The sequence below is a fragment of the Zalophus californianus genome, chromosome 14, assembly GCF_009762305.2.
Source record: "Zalophus californianus isolate mZalCal1 chromosome 14, mZalCal1.pri.v2, whole genome shotgun sequence".
In the NCBI taxonomy this organism is placed as follows: Eukaryota; Metazoa; Chordata; class Mammalia; order Carnivora; family Otariidae; genus Zalophus; species Zalophus californianus.
In genome coordinates this window covers 5,727,544-5,755,354 of record NC_045608.1, presented here as the reverse complement: position 1 = coordinate 5,755,354, position 27,811 = coordinate 5,727,544, and the positions used below count along the sequence as shown (strand labels likewise).

At 60.2% G+C, this 27,811-nt stretch overlaps 1 protein-coding gene across 1 annotated transcript in view; it reads right to left on the bottom strand.

The window, feature by feature from the left end:
• The window catches only part of NCOR2 (nuclear receptor corepressor 2), a 212,644-nt gene that overhangs the window by 41,147 nt on the left and 143,686 nt on the right, over positions 1-27,811 (bottom strand). Inside the window, 6 exon segments of the mRNA XM_035723877.1 lie at positions 121-751; positions 1,759-1,809; positions 4,899-5,046; positions 12,164-12,306; positions 24,609-24,671; positions 26,650-26,822. Coding sequence (XP_035579770.1) covers positions 121-751; positions 1,759-1,809; positions 4,899-5,046; positions 12,164-12,306; positions 24,609-24,671; positions 26,650-26,822 — 1,209 coding nt within the window.

The following is a 27,811-nucleotide window of genomic DNA, read 5'->3' as shown; positions in this document are numbered from 1 at the left end:
CCTGGGGCTGCGCCCTTCTGCATCCAGCCACGCTCCCTGAGGGCAGGCACCGAATCGGCCTGTGCGCTGCCCCTCGATGCTGGCAGAAGACCAAAGCCACCACCCGCTCTGCCCGCTCACCTGTTCTTGTCGCCCCCCTCGGGCTCGTCCACTTCGTCTGCACTGCAGGTGGCACTGGAGTCGCTGTCCTGGGGGGCTCCCGCGCCCTTGGCCGTGGGAGCTTTGCCCCCAGGGGCACCGCCCTCTTTCTTCTCCACCTTGAGGGCCCCCTCGGGCACGGACTCGGCGCCGGCCTCAGAGCCCCCCTTGCCCTTGCCAGGTCCCTCCTCCACGGCCTCCTGTTTGCATTCGCTCTTGATGGGCTCCGCGGGGGGCGCCTCACCAGGCTCTTCCGGCTTGCCCACGTCCACAGCCAGCTCTTGGGCCACAGGGGGCTTCTGCTCGTCCTCTGCCGCCGCCAGGGGGGCCGCCACATCCTCCTCCTCCTCCTTCTCCTCCTTGGGGACCACAGGAGGGGGTGCGGTGGGCGACGCGGGTGCTGGCGGAGGTGTGGGCGGGCCGGTGGCTTCGGGGGCTGGGGTGGGCTCGGTGGGGGCCAGAGCGTCCTCTGGCGGTGGGGTGGGTGGCTCAGGGGGTGGCACGTCGGTGCTGGGGCCGGGTGGGGGCTTGGGCCCGTTCTGCCCCGTGTCCTTGGCAGCCTCGGTGCGGGGCGAGGGGATGCTCTCAGTGTCAGAACTGTTGTTGACCGTGGCTGCAGGGGGAGAGAGAGGCAGGGTGAGTGGCGCTGGGGGGCTCAGGGGTGAAGCGGACCTGCCCATCCCAGCTCCAGGGCACAAACTCGGGATACCTTGAGCGGCCCCACAGCTTGACACCACAGCGGCCCTGAGGCCCCTCCTGGTCCTCGGGCTCTGCCTCCCCCACTGCCACCTTCTCCCCATGCTGACCCTGGCGCCCAGCCATTTCACTGACTTCCAGCCCCTGGGGTCGCTGGCCCCCCTGCGCAGCCAGGGCCGCGGGCCTTCATCTGCACTCCACCGCTGGCTCTGCCCAGGCTGGAAGCCCGGCCGTGGTAACACAGGTTACCCGTGGGCCTTGCTCTCGCCAGCTGCAGAGCGTGGAAACAGATCCCAGCTCACGGGGGAAGTAAGCCAGCGGTGTGGCAGCACGGGGTGGCACTTGGTGACTACTGGCTACTGCGTCAGGGAACTCTGAGGAGCCCGACGGGAAAGGGCCCCACAGCATGCCCCCTCGGTTTCCTACACGGCCTGGCACCTGGCAGGTGCACAGTTAAGTGTTAACCGAGTGACGGAACGCGTGTACTGATGAAGAGCGAGGGAGGCTAGCCTCCCACCTGGCTCTTCAGCCTTAAAAAAAAAAAAAAAAATACTCCTGTCACTTTTCGGCCTCAATTTCCCCCATTTTGTGTAAAATGGGGACACGTGAAAAGCCCTGCACTTTGCTGCTGGGAAATCAAACAAGGTGAAAGTCACGGATGAGAACACTGGTGAAAATCAACAGGACAGTGGAGCCAAGTGCACAGATCTGCAAGAGCGAGTCAGGGAACAGCACGGCGAACAGACACCACACGGGGAAGGGGGACAGAAGCAGCAGGAGCACAGATGTTGGCACTCACGGAGGCATGCTCACAGAATTGGGGCCCCTCGCTGAGGACAGGTGACCTCGGGATGCCCCTGATGCCCCTGACCCCAGCACAGCCCTACCCTACCCCACCCCCAGGCCAGCCAGCCACACTCGTACCTGGGCCACTGCATTCCCCTCTGGGCACCTCGCTCCCAGGGGTGTGTAAGGCTGGAAGGAAGCAAGAGAAGGATTAGAAGCAAGACAGCAGGAGCAGCAGGAGGGAGAGAGGAGCGGCCAGGGAGGCAGGAACAGGGAGACCTCTAGCGGCCCCCATTTTGGAGCGACGTGCCCGCTCCGTTCAGACCCACAGGTGACCTGCAGCGGCCCCGGCCCACAGTGAGGTGGTGCGGGGTGAGGAGTCAGTCCCGCCCACTCCTGGGTGTCCTTGGACAAGTCACAGGCCTTCTGTGAATCTGTGTCCCCAGGACTCTGAGGGTGGGAGTGCTGACCTCAGAGGTGGGCAGGGCTGCAGGAGCGGCCTTTGGGGCCCTGGACCCCATCCCACCACTCAGCCGCAGAGCCAGGTGGGCAGGGGAGTGCCATGGCCCTGCAAGAAGGCTTTCTTCAGCCCCCACTGCCCCCTTCCCAGCCTCTCCCACTGCTCACCTCCCTTCACAACCCACCGCTCCCAGAAATCATAATTGGAACAACAGGGCTTCTCTTGTGGGTGCTGAGCTGTGCACAGAGCCCTTCATGCTCGTGACTCATTTAATCCTCAGCAACCCCTAAGATCAGAACAAGCAGCATCTCATGTGCAGACGAGGAAACTGAGGCATGGAGCGGCCGAAGCACTTGCCCCAGGCTATCCTGCATGGGGGCAGGAGAGGGCTGACCCCGCGTCCCGTGTCCCTAACCACTGGGTTCCTGCCTATGCATGCAGACTCCAGCGATGCCACTTCTTTCCGCTCACTTAAAAGACACCAGGGCATAGGGGCCAATGTAGACACTCCTTGGACAAGTGGCTTAACTCCCAGAGCCTCAGTCTGCTCATCCACAAGATGGGGGGTTATTGCCAAGCTCTCTTCCTCACCGAGGGAGTTCTCAGGGGCGAGCGTGCGCCCGAGGCCAGGGATTGTGAAGACTTGGGACTGCGGGGCCCACCCCCAAAGCGCTGCCTCATCAATCGGTCCAGGAAGGGCCCAGGGATCTGCAATTCTGACCAGTTTCAACCCTGGTCCCCAAGCAAGCCAACTGTGTGACCTGGGGTAACCGCTCTGTGCCTCAGTTTCCTCATCTGTAAACAGGGTGACAAGAGCACCTACTCCACTGGGTCACTGTGACGGTTCAAGGGATTAACTCAAGGCTGCCGCTCTGATTGGGACCGGGAGACCATGATTGTTGCGGAGACACTGAAGAGAGGATGAATCCTCCCTCCCTGGATGGTTCACCTCTGCCTAGATGCAACAAGGCACTAGCTGCCTACCCCCTGGAGGGGTCTGCCCATGACGCTGGGGCTGGCTGGACTTTCTAGAAGGTTCCACAGGGGCGACCTCAGGCCCTAACCCAGAACCTCCTTGACCTCCCCCAACCTGGTCACAAGGGACAGGGTTACACAGCAAAGGCTGGCTGGACTGGCCAACTCCAAGTCTACCAGTTATGTGACACCCTGTGAGAGTGGTTCTCCTCTCCCTGCGCCTCAGTTTCAAAGCTCATCCATGCGGTGGGAGTATCACCCTGTACCTTTGTGCAGGATTTTCTACCCTACTGCACAGGATCTGCTCGGAGCCATCAGGTGGTCACAGAGCCTCAGCTCTGCCAGACCAGCCCTCCCCTCCCCCACCCAGCACAGAATGCCCCTCCTCCACCCCTGCAAACCCTACAAGTGACGGACACTTCACTACCACACAGTTCTCTTACTGGGCAGTGTCTGTCCTGGGCTTAGTGGTGAGCCAAAGTCTGGCTTCCTTCTACTCCCCACCAAGGCTGCATCCTATCCGCAGAGACAGCTGGGAGGGCATTTAAGGAGGGAGATTGGGTTTCTGCTTCCTTCTCCTTTCCTGGCTATCAACCCAGGACCCAGAAAATGAGGGCAGAGGGATCTGCGGCCCTCCATCAGACACTGGCCAGGCCTCTCACCAACTGGGACTAGAGACACCCAGAGCAGCAAGGAGGCCAGACTCCGTCCCCAGACCCATCCCCAAGTTGGGGCAAGAGCAAACACATGGCCCAATTCCTGGTTTTCAACCAGGAAGCAGGGTTCAAGCTGACGAATGCACTGGGGGCTGGCAGAGCTTGAATTTATTTGCAGGCCTGGCTTGAGCCAGGAGGTGACTCGCACCTTCCTTCACCATGTTGGCAGAAGCTTGGGAGTTTGAATGCAGAGGCCGGCAGACAGGAGGAAACCTAGGCACCCTAGGCAGAAGCAGGAGGAAAGAAGGTTCTGTTCACCAGGCACATGAGGGCCCAACTGGGGCAGCTCTGGGTTGGAAGATTAACAGGTGAGGCACAGACACTCAGCTAAGCAGGGGTTGGGGTCTTCAGGGACATCGTGCCATGAGGGGTAGGTATAGACCCGCGTAGTTTATGATCCAAAATGGGGCATTGGGAGTAACACCATCATCACCACCATTACCACCACCATCACCATCATCACCACTATCACCATCACCACCATAATCATCACCATCACCACCACCATCACCATCACTACCACTATCACCATCATAATCATCACCATTACCCCCACCATCACCATCACTATCACCATCAGCACCATCAGCACCATCACCACCACTATCACCATCACCACCATCATCACCACCATTTCCACCACTAGCACCATCACCACCATCACCATCACCACCTCTATCACCATCACTACCACCATCATCACCATCACCATCATCACCACCATCACCATCACCACCACCACCACAACCACCACCACCGTCATCACCATCACCATTGTCACCATCACCACCACCATCATTATCACCACTACCACCATCACCATCATCAGCACCATTACCATCACCACCACCACCACCACCACCACCACCACAACCACCACCACCACCATCACCACAAACACCACCATCAACATCACCACCACCACTATCAACATCACGACCATCACCATCACCACCACCACCATCACCACCATCATCACCACCACCATCACCACAAACACCACCATCAACATCACCACCACCACCACCATTGTCACCACCATCACCATGCTCCCCCTCCAAGGCAGTCCAGGCCTCTTTGCAGAAGGCCCCAGACATCTCTGGGACAGCTCAGTTCCTGCCCCTCACCTTCTGCCTCCTCTGCCATCTCCTCCTCATTCCCGCTTGCGCCTGATGCCTCCATCTCCTCGTCCTCCACCACAGGCGGGAAGGCAGCCTCCTCACTGGCGGCAGCTGGGGCTTTCTTCTTCTTCCTCCGTGCATTCCTCTCCTTCTCCTAGGGCACAGGGACAGCGGCGGTCACAGCCTGGGCCTGGGCCGTCAGCCCGGGGACTCCCTGTGCCTGAGGCCTCACCACAGGTGCAATGGACAGCAATACCAGCCGAGTGGCCATGAGGCGACCTTCCCCCCTCACGCCCCACTGTAGCGGCCAAGCATGCCAGTGGTTATTTTTACTGAGGGCTTTATTCTTCCATCAAGTCCCAGATACACGTACGGCGCAGCCTGGCCTATCAGCTGCCTTGACATCCTTCTGGAACAGGTGAGGAAGGGCTCTCTCTGCCTAAAAGCCCCCGTGATTGCTCCAGCCTCTCTGACTATCCCAGCCAGAGCAGTGACCATACACCCCAGAGGACACCCTGCCAGGCATAGTCGCTACGTGTGGAGCAAGGGAATGAGTGAAGCTTCCTTGCATGTCCCCTCTGCCCCTCACTGAGCCCTGGGAGACAGGGAGACAGTCTTTCTAGGGCACCTCCTGCGTGCCAGGACTGCCTCGGGGCTGAGGACACACAATGAATGAGGTAGACAAGGTCCCTGCCCACAGAGGTCTTCCAGTCAGGGACACCAGCAAATAACACATCACTTAAGAGAAGAGACTCAGAGGTGGGGGAATGAGCAAGCTGGAATCAGACAGGGTGGGGGCTAGATGGATGGGGAAGGCTTCTTGGAGGAGGTGACATCTGAGCCGAGTAGGGGCACTGAGAGAGAGCTGGCCAGGCAAAGCCCTGGAGGATGGTGGTCCAGGTAGAGGGAACCGCAAGCCCAGACCCCCGAGGTGGGGCCCAGCTCAGTGTGTGCAAGGAACAGAAAGAAGGCTCTCACTGCAGAGCCTTGCATGTCCCTCCACACGGCACCATGGTCCCCGGAAGCCCGGCTGCTTTACTCAAAGAGCCAGATGCCTATCCCCTCAGGTCAAGAACAAGCTTCTCGCTCCTGGCTGGCAGCTCCTGGGTGGGGTGCCCCGGGGGGCCAGGCAGAGGTTCAGAGCACATGTGCTGGCTGACTTAACTGACTGACCGAAGGGGCAGCCTCTGAGACTTAAACACATAGTTGGTAGTTGGGATACACATGGTGGCAGACTGCTAGGGTCTCATGGTGACCAGGGACTCCCAGAGGCAGTGGACTGGTTCCTAAGAGGGGACGACCCACCCCGATGTAGCTGGAGTGACAGGAGGGTCCCAGCCTGAGCCCTTTGGGGTCTCTGAGGAAGGAAGCAGAACCTTCAACAATCTCAGACATGCCAACGGTCTCAATGAAGCCCCTCACACAGGGCTGAACATTGTTCCCCCAGAATCCGTGTCCACCCAAACCTCAGAATGTGACCTTATTTGGAAATAGGGTCTTTGCAGATGTAATTAGTTAAGATGAGGTCATACTACATTAGGGTGGGCCTTAATTCAGTATGACTGATGTCCTTATAAAAAGGGGGGAATTTGAACACAGAGGCACACAGGGGAGCAAAGTGTCTATAAGCCAAAGAACATCCAGCATGACCGACCACCCTCAGAAGCTAGAGGAGCAAGGCAGGCTTCTCCCTGGAGCCTCCGGAGGGAGCAGGGTCCTAGAGACACCTCAATTTCAGACTTTTGCCTCCAGAATACATTTCTATTATTTTAAGTCACCTAGTTTGTGGTGCTTTGTTACAGAAAACAGGAAACTAATGCATCTCCCCTCCACCAATCCCCCAGCCCCCTGGGAGAAAGCCACCCTACCCAAAACGCGATACAGGCCACTCCTGGGGCAAATGCCCTGCCTGCCCCAGGCGCTCACCATGGCTGCGCTGGGAACAGGCCTCAGGGGGGTCCCCAAGCCCCAGCCCCAGCCTGGGAGTGGGATCACTTCCTGTCCTGCCTTCTTCCTGAGCAAATGGGGGTCCTCTGAGCGTAGCCGCTCAGAACACGGGGAGGAAAAGGAAAACGTCCGTTTGCCCGTTAGTCACGGTTTCCGTCACCAACAGGCCAGGGCCATAGCCCCACCCTGCCGAATGTCCCCTGGCCACCGTGGGAACGCCCAGCTCCGCCATCCACCCGCCTCCAGGGGCTGGCCCGACCCTGCCCCAAACCCCAAGCTTCTCCCAGAGGCCCAGCTGGAGCCCACGGAGGCGCGAGAAAGTTGTGTGGCATGTGGGTTCTGTGGGTGCGGCTGAGGGTTCCCCTTCTTCCCCAGTCTATTTTTAGCAGACAGGGACTCACTCCTGTGCTCGTGCTGGGTGAGGCAGTCGATCGGCTGCCCAGGGCAGGGGGGTGGTGGGTGGCGGGGGGGGGGCGGGCAGGGAGGGTTGGGTGGGGACTCCGCAACACTGGGAGCCTGGCAGGGAACAGGGGCTCCTGGGGGCCTGGCCAGGATGTGCATCTTCATGGGGACTCGAGTCCGGTCTGAAGGCTGCCAGACCCAGCAGCCCAGGGCACCACAGGCCAAGCGGGGCAAGTATGACGTCAACACTCGAAACCCAACACAGGGTCTGAGAAGCTGGGACTCACCGAGCGTCTGAGCAATTACACCGAATCCTTGCACACATGGCCCCATACCTCAGAATCAGGAGACGTGTGTGGAACAGGAGATGCTGGTGAAACTGGTATAATTATGGCAGCTGTTTACGAAGTACCTACTATGTGCCCGGCATTTTCCCGGACTGAGTCAATGGATACGCGCCACTGCTCTGCAAGCCAGAGTATGCTGCTCCCTGCTTCAGACCTTCCAGGGGCTCCCTGAAACCCTTGATATAAAGCCCCAAGTCCTCCCCACTCCATACAGCCCTGCACGATCTACATCTGGATCCCCCCGCCTCTCCGAAATGTTTGTCTACCTCTGCCCTCCCCGGTCGTCCTGCTACAAACACACTGGCCTCCTTGTGCAAACATGCTGACAGTGCCCCAGCCACAGGGCCTTTGCACTGGTCGTTCCTCTGCCTGGACATCCTTCTAGACACTAGTGCGACTCACTTCCTCACCTCAATCAGGGCTTTGCTCAGACAGACATCACCTCCTCAGAGATGTCTTCCCTATGACCCTGTCAAAATCAGCTGATCCTTGCCACCCCCCCCATCAATCACTCTCAACTATATCCCTCACCTTATCACCTGCAGACCACAATCAGGAATTATTTGTATGTTAATCTGTCTCTCAAGCTAGAATCAGCCCCTTAGGAGCCAGCATCCTTGTTCTTTGCTATACTCCCAGCCTACCTGAAACAGTGCCTGGCACCTGCAGAGCAGATGCTCTGTAACTATTTCTTTACATGAATGAACTTGATAGACACAGACACTGGCTCAGAGAGGCAAAGACACTTTCCAGAGATCACACAACTCACGAGTTAAGTAGCCCAGATCTGAATGCAGGTGAGGTTTAAGCACTTAGTTGCCCAGACCATGTCCCTCTGCCGGCCTATGCAGCCTCAGATGGAGGAGACAACAGAGGAAAACAAGGGAAGGCAGGGCCTGGGCTGAGACAGAGACGGAGGAACACGGAAGCTGAGCCCCAGGGCTTGGATTCACAGATGGGAGAAAAGGGTAACCTTCGGCCATAAGGAGGGGGAGGGAAAACCTCGGAGAAGTCACTAATGCCAAATGTTACATAACTCTGGGACATGCTCGCCTGCCCACCCGATCTTGCTTCCTGCTGACGTCGCCCCATGGCCATGCTCAGGCCAGGCCTGGTGTAAAGCGGGAGGGGACACCCACTGACCCTCTGCTTCCCCGGCTCCTTCCTGCACTGGACAAGGGTGACATGTCTTTCGGAGCTCCAGACGGGGCCTGGCCAATGGCCAGAGGTGGCTGCCCCTGCTTCAGGATTCATAAGGACCTAGCTTCCTCCTGGGGACTGGAGAGGGCCAGGGAGGGGCAAGAGGCAGAGGTCATGGAGTTCAGCAGCATCTTGTGAGGCCTGCCTGCATACTCCAGTGACGGGGAACTCACCCCTGCAGCTTGGGTGGCCCCTGTCAGGATGGATGGACCCAGGCTGAGCCCAGCTTCCCGTGACGGGTCCCTCTATCCGCTCACACTGTGCTTCCTCCATTGCTCCTTCAAGGTCAGCCGGGAACAAGAATCAGCCCCACACTCCCAAATCGCCTTTTCTCACCAATAAATGATCAGCAAGGTTCACCCGTCTGTAGGCCTCAGAACACGGCTTGCTGGCCCCATCTTCTGGTCCGGTGCACTTGGTCCCTGGCTCACCCAAGACCATGCTCTGCTGAGTCCTGTGTGAGCCTCGTCTAGTGGAGGACACGTCCACGAGGGACGCTCCTACAGACCCAGGTTCAAACCCCTCCATGGTTTCCTGGCCTCATCACCCACCAGTGCTCAGGGTCAGGCAACAGAGAGGGCGGCCTCCTCCATCAGCTTCAGCTACGCTCCTCTCAGACCAGCACAACCCACCTAGAGCCCAGCCCTGGCAGACGGCTTCCTGCCGTCCACTACAGGAATGCCCACAGCTCTTCCACCCCGCAGGGAAAGCCTACACGCACTGCTGTGCCTGGCACACAGCGGGCGCTCAAGAAAGGCTTGCTCAGTGCACAGCGAGGCTAACACCCGGCACCCACTGAGCGCTGGCCCTGGGCTCGGCACCGCCCCTTACAAAGGACTCCTCCACTCCTCACGACAACCCTGACGGTGGGTCCTAGTCTTCGCTTCACTTTATAGAGGACACTGAGGCCCAGAGTGGGGAGGCCGTGTGCCTGCCGGCACCATTTGGCTGCTGGCTCTCTAGCTCAGAGCCCTGCTCTCCACCATCCTGGAGGCTGCCTTTCAGATAAAAGACACTGACTGACTGACTCAATCCCTCAATCAACCAACCAACCACTCAGCCAGTCTAGGAGCAGCCCCACTCCACATACAACACGCACCCAGGGAGACGCGAGACCCCAGCCACCGGGCGTTGGCTGTAGCTCTCAGCTGTGGGGCGCTCACATCGTGCCAGGCCCTGTTCCAAGCCCTTACATCCATCCACTTGGATGAGTGTCAGAACAGCCCTCCAAGGGGGCCACTAGCATTGCCCCCACTGCACAGCTGGGAAAACTGAGCCCAGAGAGAACAAGCTGCTTGCCCACAGTCACACAGCTAGTAAGCAGCAAGATGTGGATTAGAATCCAGGTCTCCTGGCCCGAGTCCCTACAATGGCTACTCCTGCACACACCATTTGAGAGAGCGCCTCCCACATCCCTGAGAAGAAAAGGGGGTCAGTGGCTTTAAAATATAACGTGACCTCTACCACCACCACTACTAGTGGTAGCAGTCGGGGCGCCCCCCTCTGGCAGGTTCCTCCCAGGTGGTCACTCAGAGTCCTCACCGCAACTCTCAGGGTAAGGGCTGTTATTCCCCCACTTCACAGATGAGGGAACGGAGGCCTGGTGGGACGAAATTGCCACCCAAGGTCACACAGGTGCCACGTCATCAAGCTGGGACTTGACCTCACTTTCGCCCCTGAGCCCATGCTGCACCATCCACCTTGCTGGGGTCTCTGGTCCTCCAACCCACGCTCTCGAGTTCGGGGTTCCTGGTGGCACAGCAGGACCGTGCCATGAGGGAATCTGGGAGGGGAGGCCTGTAACCCAACAACCTGAGCTATGGCTGGGTTTGTGTGATGCTGGCTGGGAGGAGCAGGGCTGGGGGAGGAGGGGGAGGGAGCAGGAAGACCTCCTGCCCCCCCCCCCCCCCCCCCCCCCGTGAGTTAATCCCTAGCTGGTATACACAGAGGCTGCCTCCTGGCAGGTCCCTCCCAGCCACTGCTGCTCAGGGGTCAGCAATCTTCCTGCTCTAAGGGATTTCAACAGGCGTTAATGTGCCCTCAGGCCTCCCTGAGTCTTCCTCCCCGTGGAAATCAGAATCCTAGAAAATCTAGGAAAAAAGGAGAGCTCCTGGAGTACCAGGAAGCACTGCCAGAAGCTCAAAGAGCACCAGGGCCCGTCTGAAGAGCCGGGAGGGAAGGAGAAGGTGGTCTGGCCTCGCTCCATGTGACTGGGAATGGGGGACAGACAAGAGCTCAACTGAAGACTGAGGGTCGGCCTCAGCCCTGCCCACAGGGGCACGACCCAGCATCGGCCGTGGAGGAAGCGGTTCTCTCCATAGCTGGCCTCGAACAGCCAGAAGCTGCTTACACACTCAATTCAGGAAGATCCCACCCAGAGCGGCCGGGGAGGCTGCCCGTAAAATCTGCACGGTGCTCAAGCACCGTTCAAGTGGGGTGATTCTACCCCCAGCCTGCCTGCCACGCCGCGTGACCTCGGCAGTCTGGGCACCCGAGTGGGCTGCGTGGGGGGAGCCATTCAGCATTTTGCCCCTCAGCACCGGCTGAACGTACTTTACACCCGACTGGGGGGGGGGGGGGAGGCGGGGGGGGCGGTGGCCAAGAGGGTCCTGGGGAGGGCAGCTATGTGCCACCTTCTTACACCTGCATATCTACAAGGAAATATGCAGCCTGGTGATCCAGAGCATGGGTCCCTGGCTCACACGGGTGTGCGTCAAACCCCCAGTCCGTTGTTTATGAGCCTGGCTGAGCCTCAGTTTCCCCAGATCTGTAATGGTGACAGTGCATGGCATGTCACAAGCGTGTCCAAAAGGGCAGGAGTCAGGGAGGGAGGAAGAGAGAGAGGTAGGGAAAGAAAGAGGGGGGGAGAGCAGGAAGGGCAGAGGCTGCCCCTCAACGGTCCTCCTTTGCAGAAACGGCCGTGGAGGAAGCGGTTCTCTCCGTCGAGACCATTTACACGCTCAGCGAGGCGCGCTCCCTGATCTGTCCTTCCCTCCCCGAGGCAGCCCTAGGGCTGTGAGGTGAAACAGGGTGGGGGAGACACTCACTTGGGGTTCCTCTGCCCCGGGGCCGTCGTCCCAGTGAGGACAGCCACGGTCCCCAGTGAGGCAGCGCCCGACCCACCATGCTCCGTCCTCCACACACCCAGAGGTGTCGGACCCAGGAGAGCGAGGGAGCCGAGGTGGGGCCCCAGGAGGGCGAGCCTGGCACACGGGGCCGTCCCAGTGCCTGGGGGGGGTTTACGGCACAGACCCACTCCCGCAGCCAGCCCACGGGTACCACTAAGCACGAGCACACTGGTGGACACCTGCCCCCGGGCACAGCCCCCACTCGAGGCCCTGGCAGGTGGGACGCAGGTTGGGGGGTGGTGCTCACCATCTTCAGCTTGTGCTGCTGCAGGATTTCATCCAGGTTCTGCCTCTTCTTGTAGTTGAAGTAGAAGTTCTTACACTGAGACACGGTCTTGGAGCCCACCATCCGAGCGATGGCCGACCAGTTCCGGCCGTGTTCCAGAAGACCTGTGGAGGGAGGCAGCAGGTGAGGGGCGGCAGGGGGCCTGTGTCCACGGCCTGAAGCCCCAGGCTGAAAGTGCTCTGAATCCAGGCACGAGACTCCCTGCTCCGAAAGCAGACACAGTGGGGGTGGGGGGGCGCCGGAAAGGTGGGGATGGGGGCCTGGCCACCACCCCTCCCCGCCCAGGCTACATGGGCAAGGCCCGGGCTCCAGGAACCAAGAGGGGCAGGAAGGTGCTCGCCCTGGGTACGCGCCCAGGCCCCCGCCTCTCTCGCCTCCCCTGGCTGTTGTGGCCTATAGCACTGACACTCCCTCACAGCTGCAGATGAGGCCTCAGGCCTCGGGAGACAGGGCTGTTTTCCGGCCACACCGGGCCAGGGCCAGAGAAAAGGAAGGAACGCGTTAGCAGGGGAGGGAGGCTGGGGTCCGGGTGGGTGTGAGCTGGAGCCAGGAGCCTCTTCACCCAGGTTAACCGGGGTACCTCTGGAGCCCGAGGCCATCATGGGCTTGGGGCCCACAGGCTGATTCAGGGGCTGGGAGTAGACCTGCCCTCCCAAACGCAGCCCCCTTGCCCATCTCTGTGAGCTTCTCACAGCTTCACCAACTCCTGGTAGGGGGAGAAATCCCCAGGAATTGGCAGACTCCACCCCAAACCCACCTAGGTTGGAGAAAGTTCTCTCCAGCCCCACGAACTCAGGCCAGAGCCGTACCCCCCACCACTCCACACCCCATTCTAGTTTCAACGCCGTAAATAGCAGGCTCAGCAAAAACGCAGCGCCCTGCACGTAGAAGCTGCACTTGGGAAGCCCGGCCCCAGGTCTCAGTCCATCTGCCCCTGGAGCTCCCGGCACACACGGGCACGCCACACACAGCAGCGTCTATGTACTCGGCATGCCCTGCGCGGCCAGGTCAGCCTGAGCGGGTAGGGCCGGCCCCTTCCCGGGGGCTGCCAGAGGGACAGACGGCAGGCACCAGACCCCCAAGGGCCAGGGGGGCAGGACTGGGCCCCCCAAGGGCAGCCGGCATGAAGCCTGAGTCACACTGCTGGGAACACAGCAGCCTCTGAGCCCCAGAGCAAGACTTACAACGGCTAACGAAAGATTGCTCATAACGAAGTTTGAGGCCATTTTCCTTGAATCAAATCAAGCTGCAAGCAGGGAGACTATGATTGGGATTTTGCAGGGGTGCAGGACCCTGCGGGGCCAACAGTCTGTGTTGGCATTTTCTGTCATTCATTTGTTCATCCATCCATCCGTTCTAACATGTGCCAATGGCTCGCTATGTACCAGGTTCCCATGAAAACAAAACTGCCACAAGAACAACATCGACAAACCGCCACATCACATGGCCAAGGAACCTGGAGTTTGCAGAGCCCTTCAAAGACGTGGTTCTGTCTCGTGCTTGCTACTGAGGCTGTGACTGTTCCCCCCACCCCCAGGTGGGGGAAACAGGCTCAAGGGGCCACAGCCACTCCTGAGCTTATGGTGCTAGGCCAAGTGCAGAGTGGGAGCGGGGACCCAGGTTTTCGGCTCTCCTGCCTCTGGACCCCGTGGGGTGGAGGTGGTACCAGCCCCACAGACCACCTGCTCCCCTGTGGAGGCTGCGGGCCACGTGGCTCCACAGCGGGCTCCTCAGGGTTCCTCAAGGACAGGCGCGGAGGGGAGGGCTGGGGCATGGGATCAAGTGTCACCCGGCCCCCTGACCTTTCCCTCCGCCTGCGCCAACAGCAGCTGCCACTTCCACAGAACCTGGCGGAGGACGACGGGACGCGAGTTTATTTATATTTCCCCAGCCGGGGCCAAGAGAGCCCAGGCAAACACGTCGGGCCGGAACCCTGGGCGGGAGAGGGCGGGTCTCCCATCTGGGCCTGCTGGGGGGGGGGGGGGCGGGTAGCAGCAGTGAGGGCCCAGAGGGTGGCCGGACCCCAGAGAGGTTGACATTTCCAAATTCAACACATAAATAAGAGGTGGTTTGGAGGCTGGCTGGGGCTTTTGGTCCTAATTAACTCCACTTGGGGCAGCAGCAACAGCAGTTCATGAGGGTGACAGGGTCACCCAGCCCTTCCCAAAAGCGAGTGGGGGCTCAAGAAGGAACACTGGACAGGGTTGTCCAGAAGCCCTGCCTGGAAAGTGCTGTGTGGTGTCAGCCACCCACTCTGTTCTCTGGGCCCCGGTTTCCTAACAGCTACGTGAGAGGCTGGGTGAGTGTCCTCATATTGCTGGCCAGGGCCCCCTTCTGGTTCCTGTTCCCCAGGTTGAGCGCACCGGGCACAGGGACAAGCACTTTAGACCTCACCGAGCCTTGCAGACCACCTAAACTAGACCCAGCTGAAAGCCCCCCAACGCCCATCCAGCTAGAGAGAGCACCTCTGAGAATGCACCAACCAAGACCCCCCCAGGGCCTGCCCCAAGCAGGTCCTGCCTCCCTCCCCAAGGGCCCCAGCCTGACAGCCAGAAAGGTGGGGGGAAGGGGCCCCAGGGGAAAGGGTGGGGATGAGGTCCCACGGGTGCAGAACTCCCGAGTCCCCTGCCTGCTGGCCACAGCCAGCTCCCTGTCACCAGTACCCAAAGCAACCCCAAGCCCCTCCTGGGGCCTCACTCACATCCTCTCATCTGCGTCTCCCCCTCGGCCAAGTTTTCCGGAAACATACGGCTTGGAGGATGCTCCAGGGAGTGGAGCTGGGAGCAGCGGGCTGGGAGGCGGGAGGCTGGGCGGCCGCGGTGCGGGCTCCGCGAGGCTTGTGGCTGGAGCAGGCTTGTGGCTGGCGTCTGCTCCGGCTCAGCTCTGCCTCACATCCTTCTGTCCAACAGCGGCGGCGGCGGCAGCGGCGGCGGCGGCGGCGGCGGCGGCGGCGGCGGCGGCGGCAGGGAGGGAGGGAGGGAGGAAGGGAGGGAGGGAGAGAGGGGAGGGGAGGGGAGGGGAGGGGAGGGAGGGCAGGCAGGCGGGCGGAGGCTGGCTCGGAGAAGGGCGGGGAAGCAGCTCCGCACGGCCCGCCCCTGGTGGCCCAGGGCTCCTACCACCCGCTCCCCCCCCCCCCCCCCGCGCTGCTAGTCCTGACACCGTCCCCCCCCCCCCCCGCAGCTGCGGGCGTGCGAGGTGCCCTTCGCCGATGGGGGCGGGTGGCGGGAACTTGTCAGTTGTGTGCTCGTGCCCCGTGCCAGGCGTCACCAGGGTGCACCGTGTCCGAGGTTCCTCCGGGCACAAGTGCACCCTGAACAGACACTCAGCAAGGGGTGCTGGCCGGGAGCCCCCAGTCCCCGGACGCCCCTGCTGGGCGGACTCCAAAGAGCCAAGCCTGACGGGGCAGCAGTGCCCCGAGCAGCCTTGCTGTGCGCCTGGGCTGGATCTTCCTGCTGCCTGACCCAGCGAGACGCGTCGTCAGGGCTGAATGTGACCTCCAGACGGAGGCTCTCGGGAGCGGGCGGGCGGGGGAGTGTGGCAGAAGCCCAGGTTCAGGAGGGGCGGGCCAACTTGGCACTGGCTTCCCCCTCCCTCTCTCCCCATCCGCGGCGGTGGCGGCGTCAGCAGCAGTGGTAAGAACAGATGAGGGTTCAGAAAAACAGAGCTTCTCCACCCCAGCAGACGGGGAGCAAACAGCCTCTTCCGCTGTCATTCCCTGGTGCCAGTGCCACCTGTGGCCTGCCCCCCACCCGGCCTGATGCTGCCAGGTCCTCCCTGGGACACTCTGGAGGTCTGGGGCCACAGGAAGGGGGCTGTGCACTCCTTCCAGCACCCGCTGGTCTATGGATGGGCGGGCCTGGCTTCACATTCCAGGAAGAAGCTCAGGATTTGAGGAGCCTCTTCCCAGTGCAAATGAGACCTCCAACCACTGAGGGCTGGGGGAAGGGTGTGGAGTCCCCAAACAGTTCTCTGCTGCCCGATGGTCTCGGGACGACGGCCGCGTCTTTCCTCCCGCTCCGAGACACCCCTGACAACCAGAGCAGCCTGCATCCGTATAAACACCTGCTAGAGATGTCACAGGCAGCTCCCGGGAGTTTGAAAGTTAACGGGGTTGAACTTTGGAGCCAGATCCAGGTCATGACCGATTTCTCCAACTCCAGGGTCACTGACCTGCTTGTCCCTTTAGCCCTCAGCCTTCACGTCCTGCCCATGGAAACCCAAGGAACGACAGGCATCCCTGACGCACCTGTGCACCCAACTCTCATCCTGGGATCCCAACCATGTCAGGGATCTAGGACTTTCTGCCTGCGTCCCTCAATCCATACCCTGCAGGGAGGTCCAAGTGAGCTTTTAGAATGCCAATCTCCCAATGATGACCCATGCCTCTTGAGTAAAATCCAAAGGCTTCAGTGTGGCGCGCGAGGCCCTGCAGAACCAGCGCCACCCACCTGGCCAGCCTGCTCCCTACTTCTCCCCTTGCTCACCCACTCCAGCCGCTGGGACCTTTTATGCCCAGCCCTTGAGTGTGACCCAGGACTACCTGTTTCCTCTACCTGCATGGCTTTTTCACAAATCTGCCTCTGTCCTCCTTCAGCTCAAGTGATACCTCCTCAGAGAAGCCTTCCTTGACCAGCTTCTCTAAAGCCATCCCCCTAGCCACCCTGCCATCATCGCCCTCAGAAATTAGCCCCTTTGCTCCACTGCTCACTGACTGTCATGTCTCTGCACCCGTAACTGCTGGGCATGCAGAAGGCACCTGGCAAATGAACAAAGTTCCAGACTCCCCGTGTGTCTGGGTCTGGGGGCCCCCCTGGGTGTCCCATGGCACCCGTGCCACCTCCCTGAGGCTCCCAGGAAGGAGCTCTTGACAGGGGGGCTGAATATTTATCCCAGCAGGGTGCCCTGGACTCTCACCAGATGAGGCTGGTGGCAGTGCCCATCTCTCACACCCAGGGACATTCCCACAAGTGTTCCACTCCTGTGCCCAGATGGCCGTGTCTCCCAATGTCCCCTGCGGTCTGGATTCCCCGACCCCACTTCTAATTTCTAAGGAAAGAGTTTCGTTCTGAAGAGTCAGGAGGCAGGAACTAGGAAGTGAAATTGACCAAGACAGGAAATCAAGCCAGGAGGTCTGAGTCACATACTCGGAGCCCCGAAGGAGAGAAAGGAGCAGTGGGTGGCTGCAGGGGTGGCAGTGGGAAGGGCGCCTCAACACCGTGGCCTGGGGGGCTCAGCCTGGCTGCTTGCTCCTCTGGTCACCGTCAGAGGAAGCTTCCCGTGCACTGTGCGGGGGCCCGTGACAAACTGCTCTTGTGGGAGCAGTGACTCAGCCCCCACAGAGGCCTCTGTCCCTGTCCTGTCCCCGGCCTGGCTCCCTCTCGAGGTCCCTGCCACAGGCAGCTGCTCCCCCAGGGTCTATGAACCCACACCAACAGCCCCCCGCCCCGGCCCACCATCGGTGAGTTCACATAACAAACAGGGCAGGCAGGGCCCTGGTAGCACCCAGGGGGGCACACCACCATCCTTCTGCGTCCCGGGGAACACACAGCTGCTCTCTCTGGAAAACCAGCATCCCCTTCCAGGAAACCCAGTGGCTCACCGACCCCAGCCAACCCCTTCCAACCCTGAGGCGTCCTGTTCCCTCCATGAAGAGCAGAGGCCGCCGGCAAGAGGGGCACATCCTCACCCCTCCTGCCATTTTCCAAAAGAAACTCCAGTTTATGAAACAAAATTTTCTGCCCAAAACACTGTCGAAGGAGAGGGGGAAAAATCCAGCCGGCTTAGTCCTGAGTCACGGCACTTCCTTCTTTCAGAAACCCCAAGCCCTGGGTGGGTTGGACACGGACTCAACCATTCAGCTGGCAACCGTGTTGGGCACCGACTCTGTGTCAGAGCTTCCAAAACTCTGGCCAATCCTGAAATCCCGTCAGGATCCTGGCTAGACAACTTCGTGCCTGAACTTTGACTTACCCGTCTTTTTCTTTCCATCTATGCTTTTAAAAAAATAAGCCCCAGTTTCAGCAGTGAGAGCCACAAATCATCCACAGGATGTCAAATAGCCACCTCTCCCCCCAACACACGATCCAGGAGACACTTAAGATGAAAAGAAGTCACCTGTGTGTGACCTAACGTCGCCTTGTCTACCACGCTGGGAAAAGGCCACGTGACATGCTCAGCATCAGGTTTTCCTACAGAGCAGAGCGCGCGCTCCCGGGGCGGAGCAGCTCCGGTACCCGCTGGGCACGTGCCGCCTCATCACTCAGCCCTCCGGACCTCGGTTTTCTCGTCTGCATAGCGCAAGTGCGTGTGTGTGCCTGTGCGTGCGTGCACACGTGTACGTCCACACACGTGGAACACTCGCCAGTACAGTAATGCGTGCAAAGTGCTCAAACCGGTGAGCACTTGCCACGTGAAAACGCTCATCAGCACTGCTGTGTAAGCTGCCAGGTGCTGTCCCTGAGGAGTCAGCAGCTTGAACGCAGACGAGCGGATTTTTCTCCTGGGAACGAAGTGAGCTGGTGGTGCCTCACTGTATCTTCAAGGGGGCTGACAAGGAGCAACAGAGGGGTGTGGAGCCCGCCCCTGAGTCTGGTCGCCCCCTCCACCCCAAGGTCGTGCAGAAACCCGACTTTCTCTTCCTTCTGCACCATCACATGCCAGAAGCATCCAGGTTGGGAGGCAACATGCCCAAGATGTGACTCCTCCCATCACAGCCCAAGAATGGCAGCGGCTCCCCACCCGCGTTAGCCCTGAGGAGCCGCACTGTCCCTTCGAACGGCCCTGATGCCACCGCCACCCCCCTACTTCAGCCTCCCTCAGGCACCCACTGAGGGCTGGCCCTGTCCCTTTCTGGGTCCTCACTGACCCCTGCACCGGAGGTGGCCTGGCACGCGTGAACCCAGTGCACTAACCACTGCACCGCGCGCCCGGTCCCAAGCCTCCGCCGGCGCGCGCCACGGTCCAGGCAGAGCACACAGGCGGCTCCTTCTCTGCGGTCCCTGCAGTACGGGCGGCGGGAGGCTTTGCCGACTGACACGTACGTGGGGAGGGCCTGCTTTTCCAAGCTCCGCGGCTGGGGGTTCACACCTCCCCTCCCTGAACCTTAGCCTCTTCATCCGTAAAAACTAATTAAACCAGCCAGTGTGCACAACAAGCACTTTGGAGGTGCAAAGCCATTAGTGGTTTCTAAGTGGTGGGGGTTGGAGGCGGGGGCCCGAGTGCTGCAGACCCAGGGTTACTGAAGAGAGTTCTGGGGTCGGCCTCAGCTCCACCCTGCCTGGGAGGCTTGCCCGGGGCCACCTCCACTCTGGGTGGCTCACCTTGCCTCTCTCCCCTTACCAGGCGGGCCACCTGAGGCCAGGGAGGGGCTGGCAGCATGGAGCTAGGCCGGCGCCTGTTCCTGGCCCAGAGTGGTGTGAGCAGGGCCTTCCCCACCCCCTCCACAGAAGCCGCCCTGCCCACCAGAGACGAGAGGCTGGGGACCAAGAGGAGCTGCCAGCAGAGCCCCGGGCCTCCCGCACAGCTGGGTCAAGACTAGAGCCAGGCCAGGCTGACCTTTCCCAGGGGAACTAGAGCCTCACATCCCAGCCCAGCGCCTGGCCTGCCCCTCCTGCCCAGCATGGCGCGGAGCCCGAGGGCGGGCAGCCAGCTCCCTGGAGCTGCCGGGTTCCTGGGGAGGCTGCTTCCTGCACATGCTCAGTCCCTCTGTGGTGTGCGCCCCGGGGCAGGCAGCCCTGACTCCATGCACACAAGAAGAGAAGGTGCCCACCTGCCCACACAGAACCCTGCAGCTCTGTGTCCCCTGCCCCACCCCCTCCCCATGCTCTGAGAGTAACAGCCAAACTCCATCCCACAGCTGGTAAGGCCAGGGTCCCAAGAGCCTCTCCATCCCTTGCCTCTCTCCACCTCACGCCGTGTTTCAACATCTTCTTACTCACCCACACTGCCCCTGCCATAAGGCCTTTGCACGCGCTGTTCCTGCTGCTGAGATGCTCTTCCCTCCCTCATTATTTGATTTTTTTTAATATTTTTATTTATTTATTTATTTATTTATTTATTTATTTATTTATTTATTTAGAGAGCAAAAGAGCCCGCGAGCAAGTGCACACGCAAGAGCAGGAGGAGGGGCAGAGGAAGAGGAAGAGAGAGAATCTTAAGCAGACTCTCTGCTGAGTGCGGAGCCCAACGTGGGACTCGATCCCACGACCCTGAGATCAGGACCTGAGCTGAAATCGAGTCGGGACACTTAACCGAACGAGCCACCCAGGCGCCCCTCCTTATCTGAGTAATAGTAGCCAAGCCCATGGACTAACTCATTCAAACCTCACAGCAGCCCCATTCCCACTCTGTAACCAGAGTATGTGGGTTCAAACCCCAGCTCCACCAATTAAGAGCTGTGTGACCTGGGACAGCTCACATAACCTCTCTGAGCTTTGATTTCCAAATATGAATAAAGGAACTAAGAACAGCACCTGCCTCGCACCCAGGAATACTGAGAAGTACCACGTAGCGTTACTCACTATCATTTGTGCTCTGGGTGCCAGCCCAAGGGCTCCTATCTCGGGGGAACTCTCTCTGGCCTTGTGGAACCTCCACGTGTCATTTTACACCTGCGAAGCAGGTCACTCACCTCCAGCCCATGTCCCCAGTGTGTGCACAAGGAGCCAGGGCTTGAACTCAGCATGAAGGGCTCCAGAGTCGGTGTACTGAACTGTGGGCCTACCGCTTCTGAGCGCCTACTGTATACTAAGAACTGCGTATTTATGGTTCGTGCCCCCCTTACGATGCCCCCGGGAGATGGCGTCCCAGCCACATGCTGGAGTAGGAGGGAAATGGGGCCGCGACAGGGACGGGGCCGGCCAGGGTCACAGGCCAGGGACGCGTGAGAGTTACAAACGGTGACGGGGCCCTCAACGTGCCTGATACCTCGTTGCCCTAAGCTCTTCTGGGCTTTGTTTCGTTTTTCACAGAACCATGTTCCCTCCAAATTTCATGTCCACCTGCCACCTCTAAAGGTGACCTGATTGGGAAAAAGACTCTTCACAGATAGGGTCATGTTAAAACGAGATGGTCCTGCATGAGGGTGGGTCCTTATAAGAAAAGGGAAATTTGGACACAGACACACAGAGGAAGGACAACCTCGTGAAGACGGGAGGCAGGGCTGGGAGCCATGTGCCCACAAGCCAAGGAACACCAGGGACCAAGGCAGCCACCGGAGGCTGGACAGGCAAGACAGGTTTCCTCCCTAGAGTCAGAGGGAACGCGGCTCTGCCCACACCCTGACCTCGGACCTCCAGCTTCCAGAGCTGGGAGAGCGCGCCCTGCTGTTCTTTCTAAGGCCCCCTGTTTGTGCCTTGTTAGGGCAGCGCCAGGAAACTCACACAGTGGGCGATATTCTAATTCCCACCAGACTGATGAGGAAACAGAGGCACAGAGAGGTTGACAGACGTGCCTGCAGTCACAGAGCTTTTAAAAGGCCTGGTTTCTCTCTGGGGATGGTAGGGGGCGGGGGGTCCTTTGCAGCTCAACCTTACAGGCCAGGCTGCCGGAAGTCTTCTGGGATGCTCCAGGTAGGCTCAGCACCCCCAAGACCCTGGGGACAGCCGGCTGCTTGCTTCCCTGGGCTGCCCACGGGAGGGACCACGCCGCCTCATCTCTGGGTACCCCTGCCCTGCACAGGGTGAAGCACTGGGTCGATGGGGAGCCTGGAGAGCAAGATGAGAGCATGCCATCTGCCTGAAGCACAGCTGCTTGAGTCCCTTCCTGGGTTGCTGAGGGCTGGACGGGGGGCTCCCCAACATTCCCAGCCTCCCCACCCCTGCCCATGCTGGAGAGCAGTCACTGGGGCTGCTAGCACCTGCCTGCCCACCCCGCCCCCTCCTGCCGCCTGGAACACACAGCCATTAGCAGCCACCCTGAGCAGTAATTGTCCAGATTGCTGTAATTCACGGCAGACGAGCACGCTGGCGCTCATCGCATTATTACAAATGTCACTGAGCAGGGCCTTGGCGTGCACAGTCCCCAGGGGGTTCTCGTGCTGCCGTCTCTGTGGGCAGGACCCGGGATGAGCTCACTGCCGCTGTGAGGACCCAACCTTGAGACAGTGGGGCACACTCCCGTCTCGGCTGGTGAGTCATCCCCGCCGACCTCCCATTCCCCAGATCTGCCCTTCCCAGAGGGAGAGAGAGGACAACCGCCAACTTGGCCAACTCCCGGTTCCCAGGCAACAGGGAGGGAGCCAGGGATGGAGCCGCCGTGACAACAGAAGACACTCTGGGCGGGGGGGGGGGGGGGGGGGGGGGGGGGGGGTGGTGGGGGAGGGTGGTGAGGGGCCGTGGGAGCACTGGCTGGCGGTCCTGGGACATGCGCATGGAGCTCCTCACCGCCCCAGTGGGTCGGGTGGGGTGGGGTGGGGGGTGCCAGGCGGTATCGCTGCCAATGGCTGAGACGCAGGGGTCTCACGCGTGGTTAAAAAAAACGTGCAATCCTCCGCAAATGTTCCCGGCAGCTCTGTTCACGATAACCCCAAGGTGGAAACAAGCCCCATGACCATGGACCAACGGACGAATGAACCCATCAGCAGGACTGGAGGGGGGGGGGGGGTCCCTCCACGCCATGGAACAGAGCTCGGCCATAAAAAGGAACGAAGCCCACACGCTACAACATGGAGGAACTTCGAAAACGTGAGGCCGAGGGAGAGAAGCCAGACACAGAAGAGCACGTACTGCAGGATTCCATTCATGTGAATGGCAAATCCACAGACGGAACGGAGATGAGTGGATGCCAGGGGCTGGCAGGCCTTGGGGGCTGGGTGTGACCACTTGTGGGCACCGGGGTTCTGTCTGGGGTGATAAAATGTTCTGGAACTAGACAGAGGTGAAGGTTGCACAACACTGTGAATACACTTAATGCTGCCGAATTGTACACTTTTAAATAGTAAACAGTAAGTTTTATGTTATGCGTGTTCTGCCTAAATTACATACGGGAAAGAAAAGCTCACACACTCTCAGGGAAGCCTCCTTTGCACCTAGTGGTGCAATCCATCCTGGAACCACACGGTGGACAGAGGACAGAGGAAAGCAACAGTGTGGCCCCCTGTGCCCTGCAGCTAGAGACAGTGCCCAGGCCCCCCGCGTACTGCACTGCTCTGCTGAAAACCTCTCATCTCCCAGGGCCTTGGTCGGCCTTGCTCCAGGGTGGGGAGTTTGGCAGGGGGGCCTGGGGCCTCAGGAGGGCAGGAGGGGCCTGCTCAGGTCTGGGGCTGCTCCTAGGAGGTTTCTGAAACACCAGGGCAGAGCACTCAGGCCACACCGCAGCCCCTTCCCAGGGTGGAGGGTGGGGGCCTGGAGGCCGCCCTGTCACGCTCGCCTGCCCCCGTGCACCCGGGGCCTTCACAAGCAAGGCCATTTGTTCCCTCTGTGGGTCACGACCTGGAGCTCCGGGCATAAGAAGCTGCAAGTCAGCGGGGGGGCCCGGGGGGGCCCTGGGGGGCCAGGGGGACGAGAGCTGGAGGCCCGGGCTTGCTCCCGGCCCCGGGCCATCCTCGGCTTCACTCCTCCCTTCCTCCCCTGTGAGTCGGGACAGGAACGAGAGCCCCTCTGGGAGCCGGGATCAGAGTAAATGAGAGCAGACAGGTAAACGGGGGTCAGGCGCCCCCCAGCCCCAGCCTCCCTGTCAGCGTTGGGCACGGGCGAGGGAGGAGTCGGCCCAGAGACGGGGGAACCCACGCGGCTGAAGCCCCAGCAGCGCAGGACCCATCCTCAGGGCCCTCAATGCTCGTTATCTCTGGTTCCTCACGGCCAACACAAATGCCCCTCCCACTTCACGGAATGGGAAACTGAGGCACAGAGACAGGTCTCTGAGCCAGGAAGGGAAGGACGCTGCTGTTCCGGCTCCAGTGAACACAGAGCTGGCTTCTGCGGGCGGACGTGAGGTCAGCACTACCGCACGTGGCCTCCAGCCACCTCCAGGGACATGACACAGCCGAGGGGGGACGCCAGCTTGACTCTGTGACCCCACCTCAGTGGCTGCCGGCAAGCTCCGTGCCTCCCCTCCCAGACGCCCAGTGTGCTGCCGCCAGGATCTACAGGGCCGCAGCCTGCTGACCCCGGAGGCGACAGAAGCTGTCCACTGGCCCGTGTCCACAGCATGAGCTGCACCGTTTCAGAGCTGAGCCTTGAAGTCACCCCGGGGACACACTGTGGAGCCTGACAACGCAGCCACTGGAAGGCAAAACTGAGACTCCAAGGCAAAGTGACCGATCTGAGAACAGCCCGAAAGCAGAGCCTGCCCCTCCAGACGGCACCAGAGCACCTGGTTCAGGCCCGATGTGCCTCATCTTCCCCAGCACGTGAGCTTCAGGACCTGGGCGCCAACCGAGATGGGTCAGAGCCCCCAGAGCCCTCACCTTTCTTGGCTGTCTCCATCTCTTCTTCGGTCCAGCGAGAACTCTCGTTCATCTCCATCGAAGCTAAAAAGGAAGACGGGGTGCATGGACAGCAGCCCGAGGGGCGGTCCAGCCTCCACACAACCCCCTGCGATGGGGGTGGTGTAATCAGCCCAGTTCACAGGCGGGGACACTGAGGTGGTCCAGGGCCTGGACTGTGAGAACGATCTCTGCATGCACCTGGCTGGGGAGAGGGTGACCTACCTGAAAGCATGGTGACCGCATGAAGGTCAGGGGAACAAGGGATGTGAGCTTTGGATGGGCAGGGACATCATCTGAGCGTGGACTTGTCGGTACAGGTGATTCTTTGCTGTTAAACCCCTGGTTTTAACCCACTAGATGCCAGTAGTCCCCACTCGAACTGTGACAATCAAAAATGCTTCCAGATGTGGCCAATTGTCCCCTGGCGCTTGTAAGGTCCCTCACTAAGAATGCTGCTCTACAGGGTGATTGCTATATTCTCCCCCAACTCCCCCTGGTCAGGACGAAGCTTTAGAAAGGGGGACGTGGCTCCCCTTGACATCAAACAGAGTTGGCTAGGCCCCTGCTGTGGCACTGTTTTTGAGTCTCTCCTCCAAGGTCCCCTAGATATGAGCCCAGGTCTTGCCCTGTAAATTGCTTAAAACCTCATGAAGAGGGCAGACATGAGGGATCAGCTTCATGGACTCAGTGCGTGGAACAGCACCAGGCCCAGAGTATGTGCTGGTAGAGGCCAGCGGATCAGTGGAGGGAAGTTCCAGCAGGAAGGAAATGAGAAGGAACAGCTCAAGCCAGGAGAGAGAAGATGGCCCCCACCCTCCCCCCAGGGCAGCCTCCCCGAGAAGGAACAGCTCAAACCAAGAGAGGGGAGATGGCCCCCACTCGCTGCTGCCACAGCCTGCCAATCTGTGAGACCTCACGAACTTTCCCCTTTCTTCCCAAGGGATCCTCAGAGGGAAGCTATGAAGTCTGAGCTCAGGGTGGGGGTGCTGGAATAGCCCGCTGGAGGGCCCGGGGTGGTGTTTTACACCCAGCAGACTAGCCCCGACATCAGCCTGGCGCCCAAGAGGAGCTTCCCAGAAGGTAGGCCCACCACTGCATAGGCCTCTAGGCACCAAGGGGCAGCCAGCAAAAGCCTACAGGATTCACATGAAATTTGTGGCCAACGGGGGCTGGGTTTGAATCCCGGTTAACTCCCTGACTATGGAGGCAACATCTTTTCTCTAAACCTCAAACAACCCACCTATGAAATGGGTACAAATTATCTCCCCCAGGAAGAAGGAACAGGTGTCTGGCATGGACCCTGGGTGTGGGATAGGGGGCACCTGTCAGAACAAAACATCACCTCCATCAACTCCCACCCTGGGAAGGTACTCTGGAGGCTGGGGCCTCAGCCTGAACACTCAAGGTCCGGGAGGGGGGCTCCCACAGAGGTGGGAAGGTGGGGCCCCTCGACAGCCAAAATGGTACAGATGACAGACACACGTTGGCTGCCCCCCTGTGGCTGAACTTGAGAACTGCTACTCAATCCATCTCTTCCCCCCACCCCCCACCACCACCCCCCACAACCTGGGGTGGAGAGGGATGAGGCTCAGAGCACCTGGGGGTGGATGTCCCCTGAGCAAGAGAAACCGAGGCCCCACAGAAGTGAAGTACGAACCCAGAAGCCTACTGGGGCTGGGGGCGGGGGGGGCGGGGGACGGGTAGTCTGTGCCCAGGTCCTTCTAAAAAGGGGTGGTGGCTACTCAGTGCCAACCGCTTCCTGGAGGAAATGGGGGCCAAGCACGGCCAGATTTTCTGATTAAAAAACAGAACCCAAACTGGCGATCTGGATTTTTACGTGAACCCTCCCAGTTCCGGGATCACCAGGGCTGACAGCCACTGAGCCCTTCCCACACCCCAGCAAGCACGGTGTAGATGAGGACGCAGAGAGAGGTTTAGGAGCTCGCCCCAGGTCACCCAGTGACTTTGGAAGCTAAAGCTGGGATTCAGAAGCCACCATCCTCCCCGGCCCGAAACTCACCCAGCTCAGCGCTCTGCTGCGGGGTGACGGCCTCCTCGCTATTGGCCTCATTGGCCATCGAGCGGGTGATGCGGCCTTTGCGTCTTCCCTGGCTGTTGGCAGTTTTGCGGCCTTTGGAGGCCACTGCCTCCTTCTCATCGTTGTCCTCCCCAGAGGTGTCGTCTGTCTTCTCCCTGAAGGCCAGAGAGAGAGACAGGGATGGCTTCGCCTGCGTCGGGAAACCAGACAACCACTGCAAGAGACCTGCTTTTCTTTAGCTCGAGGAGCGCTGGCTGCCAGGGGGTTTGTACCCGTCAGAGGCCGGGAGTCAGGGAAAGCTCGAGGTAAGGGCTGGTGGGCAGCAATCCGCAAGCCTTCTCCATGCACCAGACGAGAGGCCACGGCTACCAGCTCTCCGCAGTGCCACTGTATTTGTGCAAACCACAGCTTTATGTTCTCCGAAGAAGGACTAAGGGCCGGTAGGAAACGGAGAGCTACACACAGGCCGTCTGCAAGACCGTCTCACATGCCCAATAGAGGGCCGCGCGCTGCTACCACAAGACTACTGCACTAAGTGCATGGGGCGCAGGCGGGTACGACCCACAAGGCCACCTCACTCCCCAAAGCAGAGGCTCAGCGGGGCTCTAGAAACGGCACTCGCTTTGCCGCCAGTTATTATCAAGGGCCACCGTGCCTTGCAGCACACACAAAAGGGAAGTCTCCTGCCGGGCTTCTGCAGCTGAGCCAGGTATGCGGGGGTGCATGTGACCTCCGTACCCAGGGCTGGGGCTTTCTCAGAAGCCGACTCAGGAGGGTTGACTGGGGAGCCGCTTGGGTTTACCGCCCCCGCCTCCCATTCATCTTCCCGAAGGCCCTGCGTGGACGTCTGGGAGACAGGGGGTAACGAAGCCAGATGTTCTCTGAAGCCACATTCCTGAGCCTCTTCCAGGTACCTGGCACGAAGCCGTGCCCGCCCCCCCCCCCTCCGGCGTGAATCTCCAGCTGGCTGTGCTCGGCACCCGCCCCTGGCAGGCACGGGAGGCTGTGCCTTGATCTGCAAGAGCTCACGCTGACAGCGATAATTCTAAAGGTGAGGGCAGGGCCCGCCTGCATACCTAGTCCTTCCGCCAGCTTCTCTGATCCCCCTTCCCCCGCCTGGCATCTCGGGAGACTTGGCGGAGGA